Here is an 8,681-nt window from a genome sequence, read left to right as displayed (position 1 = left end):
ACCAACAAAAGAAGCTACCAAAACGAACAACACTATTATTCACTCTGATAATATTAGCATGAGGCGTTTTGAAGACATACCATATGGAAATGATGCTAGGTTAAGTAATTGTAGAAACGACTTAGATCTGGTGAGTTTAAAAGGGAGGAAGAACATGCAGAAGCCTCGCGATAGCAAAAGCAACACCAAATATAACATGCAAGGGAAAGAAACATCTTTTAACAAATTTGCATAAGTAGAAGCATAATACGATAAGAGGAAAGGACAAGGAGGATAATTACCTTCATATATCAAAGCTGAAAACCACAGTTAAAGATAACCCCGAAAACATAAATAACCAGAAAGATGAGAAGACTCAAAGGAAGTTAATAGGAAACGAAGAAGAAAATAATAAAAGCATAAAGTGGATACCTCGTGAAGTTAGTTGGCTGAAGATAAACTCAAATGTTAGTCTCATCGAAGAGGGCTTCTAGGGGGATAATTGTGGTTGTTCGTAATGAACTTGGTCAAACCATTATAAATTCCTCATATCGGAAACAAGGTAGCAAAGACCCTCAAGAAGTAGAAGCCATGACGATGAAAATGGCGATGGAGATTGCAAGTCAGAGTGAGTATCAAAAGATTGAATTTGAATCGGATAACTTGGCTCTTAATAATGAATAATTGCGAGGAAGACTTACCCATAAACGACGTTGATATGATATGCAAAACCACGTGGAAGATGAAAAACAAGTTTGATGGAGTGAAGTTCATATACACCTAAGGAGACAACAATGCAACTGACGCATACACTTGCTTGCTACGTTTAGGGTTTGAAAGCAAAACAGTAGAACTAGACTATTCAAGTTGACTTAAAGTCCAATTGTAAACCATTGTTTTAATCCTTAATGAAATTTGTTTTAAAAAATGTCACAAATAATATGGAAGTCCTATTTTAATTTTAATAATTGAGTTTTTAATAAAAATACATTTTCTAAAATATAATTATAAATAATTAATATCATTAAATTTGAATAAAATATGATTATTCCATCATATAAAAAATATGGATTAAATATAAAACCCAAAATATTACTAATAGTGTAAATAAGAATTGTGATAGACGGCCCCACGTGTAAGATTGATTCCACTATATGCAATCTGATTGGGCGAGTGATGGCATAAGACTTCATCTACGCGGTTCCTTCCTCCCTCAGTTTTTGTGTAAATAAGAACTCACCAAGATATTTTCCTTAATCACCAAGACAAGACTCAAAAAGTAATAAAATCCTAACTGTGTAAACCCCAAACTTCATAAACCGCTTTTTTTTTCTTCTTCTTCTTTTTTATGCATAACCTTTACTAACCCCGTTCAATCACCACCACCACAACCACCACCACCACCACCACCATCTTCTTCCTCATTCCATGGACGTTGTAGATTGGGAATCTATCCTCGATGATTTACCAGAGCTTGAAGTCGCCGATTTTTTTCAAGATGGAATTATTCCTCCTGATTCCTTCGCAGACCATCCCTCGCCAAATTCATCTATGTCGCAGCTTGAGAACTTGCTCATGACAGATTTCGACAACGGAGAAGGAATCGCGTCGCCGGAATCCGACTATGATAAGCTTCTCGAGGAGATTCTCGTTCAGCCGCTTCCTCAATCGGAGGAAAGTTTGACTCCTTCTGATAAAGACAGAGTTGATCCGTTAACTCCCGAAGAGGTTCCTCATGAACCCGTCTCAAAGAAGCAAATACGGTAAACATATGTCTATGTAAACAATTCTCAGATTATCCGTTTCAAAATCTTAGACGATTTCAATTTCAAGGTTAAATTATTATCACTTTGTATTTTGGATATTCACAGTTTCTTATAGTTTCTTATAGTTAGTAGTTAATGGAATAAGGTTTGGTGGTTTGTTGTATTGTTTTTCTTTTGTTTGTAAATATTTCCTCTGGAAGGATTATTATGGTTTTAAAGAGATGTTTTTCGTATCCAATTTTCAGGCAGATGAGGAACAGGGATGCTGCTGTGAAATCAAGAGAGAGGAAGAAGATGTATGTGAAAAACCTTGAGAGCAAGAGTAGGTTTTTTGAAGGGGAATGCAGAAGACTGGAGCATTTGCTCCAGTGCTGTTATGCTGAGAACCATGCTTTGCGGCTATGTTTGCAATCGCGTGGTGCATTTGGTGCTTCCATGACCATGCAGGAGTCTGCTGTGCTCTTGTTGGGTAAGCCTTGCAATTGCAAATCATATTTCCTCTGCCTCTTTTCCTATTTTCTTTGTCATTTTTTGGTTAGTCTAATTGAATGGGTAGAAGTAAAACCATATGGAGGATGACATTGACCTTGCTTGATTGATTTGGTTTCACTGTTGCATGTTGTGGTTGTCTGGCCTAAAAAATTAGCTTATTTTTTAATGAATAGGTCTTCTACTAATGCTCTTTTGGTTTCATGTATTGGCTTTATAGTAGTTTTCCAAGCTATAACCTTAATCTTCAATGACTAACATTTTTACAAATAAGTTAATGCAAATCGTCTAGGTATAATAAGCCTTATTAACCTCCAAATTATTCCTTCTCGTAACAGCCATGTTTTCTGAACATTCTGTGGATCAAATGTTATAAATGTCTTAAGGTTTTTATTGACTTTGCAGAATCGAAGTATTGAGTGAATTCAGTTTTTGTTTAGCAATGTTATCAATAGCGCGCTACAGAACTTTAGCAAAGTGGCCCCTGGCCGCTTCAAGACACATAGTATCAGAGCAATATAGGCCGCTGCAAGACACATAGTATAGAGCAATATAGTGTAGCAGCTCACCTCATAATATGATCTAAAATTCCAAAATATCCCGTTAGAGCTTTTTGATTGGGCTTTTCCTCTTTCACTATCTCATTCGTACCATAATATTTCACATCGCGCTATAGCGTTTTTGAGTTCGGCTGCTATCCAAAGTGATATCAATGATGTTTAGGCTTTTGTGTCTAAATGGAAAAACTGTGGGCCGAATGTATGAAAATTCACATAACCACTTGCTGGTCTTTTTCATGAAATTCTACCTCCTTTTGTTGTAATCTTGATATCAATGATGTTTAGGCTTTTGTGTTTAAATGGAATAACTGTGGGCCGTATGTATAAAAATTCACATAACCACTTGTTGGTCTTTTTCATGAAATTCTACCTCCTTTTGTTGTAATCTTGATATGCATGCTTATGCAAAATGCATATAAAACATGGATATTCCAAAACAATCGGAAAATCCCTTTATGCATGCTAAATAAAGAAAACCATTTTAGCATGTCAATTCTAATGTTGACATCATTCAGAGAGAGTTTAATGAAGCTGCTCTAATGGGGTTCATGTTAGTTAGATTATCATTTGTTTAGGAATATTGATCATATTAATGTTGCCGAATCATATTAGTAACGCTTCTCTATTGGAGTTCATGTTAACTAGATTATCACTTGCTTACAAATATTGATCATATTATTGTTGCAGAATCCCTGCTGCTGGGTTCCCTGCTATGGTTCATGGGCATCATGTGCCAACTCAGTCTACCCCTTTTACTGTGGCTAACAGTGTTACCTCCAAGAGAAAACGTGAAACACAAAGGTCTAAGAAGCGTGGCTCTAAAAAGGCCAAATAGTAATATAAAGTATTTCCTGACTCAGTCTTTTGTAAAGAGTAGAAGATGCCAAGCTTCAAGAACGAAGATGAAAGATGATAAAGATGATTTTATCGTGTTCTAAAAAACTTTTGAATCGGGGCTTTACAGATGTTATATTCATTCCTTATTTCTTTGCACTTTCTTTATCTCTTTTTGTCTTATTGAACTTTTAGACTTAAAAATATGTAAATCAAACATGTTGGGATGCTTTTGATATGGAATTATCAGCTGCTGTATTATGTTCTTTGAACTTACCACAGGACCATATATGTTTGTTCTACCTATTTGAAACATGGAAGCTGTTTTTTATGTAGCAGTTAAGACCGCTTGCTTTTTTATTATTGATTCTTAGAAAGGATAGTTTTTCAATCAAAATATCTCTGAACATGGAATCTCTTCTATGAAGCACCATCCATCATCAGAATCTCTTCTAAGAAGCACCACCATTCATCATCAAAACCTCTATAACATTGAATACAGCCGATGCAGCAAGAGAAGGACCATCACCATCCTTTACCTGTCTAGCACCAAAGACAAGTGAGTGACTACACCCCTAGAAACCGTCCACCATTCACTAATTTCTGTTTTAACCATCTACCTTCCCATCATGCATTAAACCACAACATTACTATCTTCTGTTACCATACAGTCCACTCACTGGGGCATGCTTTGAACCTTCATTCAACATCACAGCCTTTGAGGTTTTCACTTTGTGCCCTGTTTTTAGCTTTGCTCGTATACATTGAAGTTCATTCTCTGCGCTTGAACTTACAACTCATGGCGACTGTGACGTTGTCATCACCACTAGAGCTGATTTTGAGTGATTCAGAATGAGTTCTGACCAGGTGGTAGTACTTGCAGTGGAGAGATTAGGGAAATGAAGCATATGCAACTTGAATTCTTGAACATAGTAACTCCTCCTCCCCCACTTCGTTGGCACACAAAAGAGGTTGGCTAAACTATGGCTACGTAGTGATTATCATAATGAACTGAGATTCATCATATTAAATAGGGGTTTTTCATAATGAATCTATATCTGATATGAGATCCACGCACATACATTAGAGATTTGTATCGATTGAATTGAGATACAACTCACATGTATCGTAAGATTATAATCACCAGACAGCTGAATTACACCTCTTTGCAGTTAAATATTGCTTGTTGGCTAGCTTCGGTTGCTTTCTCTAGCATAGCCTTATTGATAATTCTATACTTGTGGTGATCAGCTATCTATTCTCCTTTCTTTTACATTCGATTAACATTTTAATTATTTTTGTTACTGGTTGTTCTTCTCGGTCATTATAACTATTCTGATTTAATGTCATGTTTATAATTGCATGAACTCGGTTATACAAATGTTTAATTTTGCATTGCTAGATTTTTTGTTGTTCTATAGTATGAAATTTTGTCTTGTAAAAGTAAAACTGGTGAAAAAGAGCTTTGTGAAGCCTTAGTTTTGCACAAAATGTATATAGCCAGAATAAACTGACAAATCCTCATGATGTACAAATTTTATTCTATTCTCTCTGTCATTACTGACTATATTCTGCATTCTGTTTTTTCACTATTGCACTGCAATTTACCTTTGATCTTGAAATCAACCTCTCTATCACCTTCTTTCCCCCACAGCAACAAGTACAGACCCATGATGACAATAAATGAACCTATGATGCTGAAAATTTTATGAGAATTGAATTTCAGAATTATAACTAATTATGCTAAAAAAAATGATTCAATGATAAAACTGCAATTCATTGGCTTTTTATTGTGAAAAAAACTGAGTCATTGCATGTTACCTGCCCAAATAAAGTTTTTCACCAAAGACAGAGAAGGACAGAATTGCCACAAATATGGTGCTAAGAGGATTAAACATTGTAACAAAAACTGGTCCTTTTTTCTCAGTACACCATAGTTGAATGTACATCAACAAACCACTAACAACAATTCCCTGTCATTAGTAATAGATAAAGTTAGAATTCAAGATTTTGTAGTACTTGTTCATGACATGATTATAATACTTAACCCCATATATTGTGGAGCACAAGTCAATGTTGAGCCCTATAATCCATGCTGTATGGTTATTATGTTCTGCTATCACTGTGAAAACAGCTGATTGTGCTGCTCCTATAAAACACATCCATGTAGTGAGTGATAATTGAGCAGGGTATCTTTTTAGAGTAGATGCCTGAAATTTCCAATTTTCAACATCAAAAAATGTTTACATAAAACTTACAAAAACTAATGATGAGTTAAGGTAAGAACCTGCATAATGAACCATATAGACCATGTAACACAGCATGAAACTGTAAGAAGTGAACCCTTTAACTCGCTCGTGTTGACAGAATTATCACTTTTCGGTTGAATATTAATTAGAGGACGCCACAAATTGCTCATAATAGGTCCTTTGTATAGTGTCATGGTCATAACACCGGCTAAGGATGTGAAGGTCCCAAGCACTTTTGCTATACCGTGAGGATTTCGAAGATCAAGAACCTCAAACCCGAAAGCCACGGCAATAATGAAGGTAAGGGAAGCTATGCTGTTGACCATGGAAGAAATAAATGTTGGAGAAGTGTACTTCAAGCTTGCAAAGTACATATTCAGAGTCAAACTTACCCTGCAATTTCATACAAATAATGTTTTCATACATGTATATACATACAGTGTAATAACATGGATTTTGTTTATCATTTCTCCTTACCCTAAGACTGAAAGCACAAAAAACTCCATAAAAAGAGAAAATGTCAGCTTTGGTCTTACATTTCTGCAAGAAAAACGATTGTCATGAGATTAATTAAAATGACTTAAGTACTAAATTTGACAGTATGCATGTACCTTTCTAGAAAGTAAGCAAATGGAAGCATCACAAACCCAGCGACAACATGGCGATAGGTAACATACACGTAAGGACTCATTCCATGGTTGAAGGAAGCTTCAGTGATAAAATATAACAATGTATAGCCCAACTGGCCTAATATCATGACCAAGTGTGGCTTGAAATCTTTGTCCATAAGTGATGATGAGCTTATTTAGAACCTCTCAACAAGTTCAACACACGCACTTTTATATAAGTACTGACTGATTGAAGAGTATATTTTCTTTAGTAAATTATTTGTGGTCGAATTAACCATAGAGTCACTGCATTTTCCCTTCATTTGCAATTGGCTGTGCATGAAGTTGTTGTATTTGAATCTATGTATACCATGTGTCAATGTGTCTCTTGGCACCTCATACTTCATATATAGTATTAAAAATAGAGGGGAAAAAAAGGTAGTACAGTATTAGAATTGCCAAAAGCCAAGACTGCCAATGTTTGGACCAATCATTTGAGGAAGCAAACTCTATATGGGCACCATAAGCCAAAGTAGTGATTTGTGGAAGGTTGCTTCTTACTCCGAGGCCACTATCACTATGCACTTTGAGATTTATGAAGTCCAAGAAACCTACCAAAACATGTTAGAAAAAATATATGATGAGGACCTAGCTGCTCTGAGGGAGTCCCTCACTGTCAAAGGAACATAATGAATCCGTTGAACTAGTGAAAATGAATGGACTCTATAATATGAATCTGAAATCTATTCATAAGGCTTGGTATCATTTCCTTCCACACTATCTTCTTCCTAACACTCACCTAGAATATGTGAACAAATATAAGCGTCTACTACTACTACTATTAATGTTGGAATATCATTTGTCAATAGATAATAAGTTGTTCGTAGAGGGATCAAGGTACAATTTATTTCCATGCCTTCATTTCCACACTGCAAAAGAGATTTCGTATCCGATGATGAGTTGAAAGCTAAAGGAGGAATTGGCTACTGATGATGAGTTGAAAGCTAATTTTTTTTTTAAAAACATATGAATTAATTGAGTAATCAAAATAAAGTTTATACATAAATAAGTCAAATGAGCAACAAAGTTGTGCCCCTATTTTTTTAATGATAAAATCGATTCTCATAAAAAATACATTAATTGATTTAGGAGATACATTACTTTTATGTATAAATCTTTAGACTTTCTGAAAAAATCTATTGTTTCTGATGTTGTGTTAGAAAATCAAAGATGTCAAAGACAAATGGTATGAAAGTATGTTGATTGTCATAACATGTTTTTTCATATTTGACAACTTTATTTGATGCGGCTTTGAAAACCGCTTGTCCCACAGTAAAACCTCCAGTCTCCAATCCCACCAGTGGAGAAACCTCTGTCAAGTCCACGCATGCATATTTCTCTCCTATGCACCGACACTAGAATATCCATTGACTTAAGTGTCAATCTTCCCTCATGCGGGTCAGTCAAGAAGTTCATAGACGTCTCTTTCTTCACAGACACTATGGTCCGCCGAAATATATTAAATATGACATCCCTAACGATGTCATTTAGGTATTTAAAAATTGAAAGCTTCCTACATTGAATTGCGTGTTTCCCAAATATATCCAAACACACCTTGTGACGAATAGGAAAAACCTCATCAATAGAAAATAAGAGAATCATAAGGAAGTATCTTAGGATAGTACAGTACTCCACCAATGATATATGTTAACCTAGCCCATCAATAAGAATAACAAGAAAAAAGTCTTGAGTATGTGCGACTTGCAAATAACTAAAAACTACTTTCTGTGTTATGGTTATGTCAAACTTTACATCCATGTCCTGAACACTTTTACTAAAAAGGACCCTCGCCAAAATATATTATGTTTTAGGAGGGACATTGTTCTTTCTAGTTAAACTACTAAAGTCAAAATCTGGAATTGCAACACTAAGACCATCCAAAGCTCAGTCAAAATCAGAGTCCATATCACATACCTCACCGTCTCTCAATATATGATCCCGTAGCAACCATGATTGAGTCCTAGAAGCCACAAAGCATACGAGGTAACCTCTACTACCGAGTACAAACCCAATCCCCCAACTCTAATAGGTAAAAAAAACCACCATTCATTGAAGGTCCCCTAAGAAAGGACCTCTGCCAACCACGATGTCTTCAACTGTCTTTCATGACTCTTTATCAAACCAAATAGTAGCTTT

At 35.5% G+C, this 8,681-nt stretch overlaps 2 protein-coding genes across 2 annotated transcripts; one reads left to right on the top strand and one right to left on the bottom strand.

Annotated features, from left to right (window-relative positions):
• The first annotated feature begins 1,195 nt into the window (after window positions 1-1,195).
• LOC127091843 (bZIP transcription factor 50) lies at window positions 1,196-3,966 on the top strand. The gene is made up of 3 exons (XM_051030557.1): window positions 1,196-1,742; window positions 1,991-2,214; window positions 3,482-3,966. Exons 1-3 carry the CDS (start codon window positions 1,408-1,410, stop codon window positions 3,730-3,732), a joined length of 810 nt encoding a protein of 269 aa, XP_050886514.1. The 5' UTR covers window positions 1,196-1,407; the 3' UTR covers window positions 3,733-3,966.
• A 1,188-nt stretch (window positions 3,967-5,154) lies between these two features.
• On the bottom strand, window positions 5,155-6,797 carry LOC127091842 (WAT1-related protein At5g07050). The gene is made up of 6 exons (XM_051030556.1): window positions 6,489-6,797; window positions 6,355-6,417; window positions 5,916-6,270; window positions 5,677-5,838; window positions 5,450-5,601; window positions 5,155-5,325 (listed from the first exon to the last, which is right to left on the bottom strand). Exons 1-6 carry the CDS (start codon window positions 6,662-6,664, stop codon window positions 5,193-5,195), a joined length of 1,041 nt encoding a protein of 346 aa, XP_050886513.1. The 5' UTR covers window positions 6,665-6,797; the 3' UTR covers window positions 5,155-5,192.
• Window positions 6,798-8,681: the final 1,884 nt, after the last annotated feature.

The sequence above is a fragment of the Lathyrus oleraceus genome, chromosome 6 (assembly GCF_024323335.1).
Source record: "Lathyrus oleraceus cultivar Zhongwan6 chromosome 6, CAAS_Psat_ZW6_1.0, whole genome shotgun sequence".
NCBI lineage: Eukaryota > Viridiplantae > Streptophyta > Magnoliopsida > Fabales > Fabaceae > Lathyrus > Lathyrus oleraceus.
This window is presented reverse-complemented; position numbering and strand designations above follow the sequence as displayed.

Coding starts and splice junctions, on each gene's coding strand:
- LOC127091843 (XM_051030557.1), top strand. CDS start 1,408: ATGGACGTTGTAGATTGGGAATCTATCCTCGATGATTTACCAGAGCTT. Junction 1,743..1,990: donor GTCTCAAAGAAGCAAATACG/GTAAACATATGT, acceptor TCCAATTTTCAG/GCAGATGAGGAACAGGGATG. Junction 2,215..3,481: donor GTCTGCTGTGCTCTTGTTGG/GTAAGCCTTGCA, acceptor TTATTGTTGCAG/AATCCCTGCTGCTGGGTTCC.
- LOC127091842 (XM_051030556.1), bottom strand. CDS start 6,664: ATGGACAAAGATTTCAAGCCACACTTGGTCATGATATTAGGCCAGTTG. Junction 6,418..6,488: donor TTTGCTTACTTTCTAGAAAG/GTACATGCATAC, acceptor TTTTTCTTGCAG/AAATGTAAGACCAAAGCTGA. Junction 5,326..5,449: donor GAAAAACTTTATTTGGGCAG/GTAACATGCAAT, acceptor TAAAATTTTCAG/CATCATAGGTTCATTTATTG.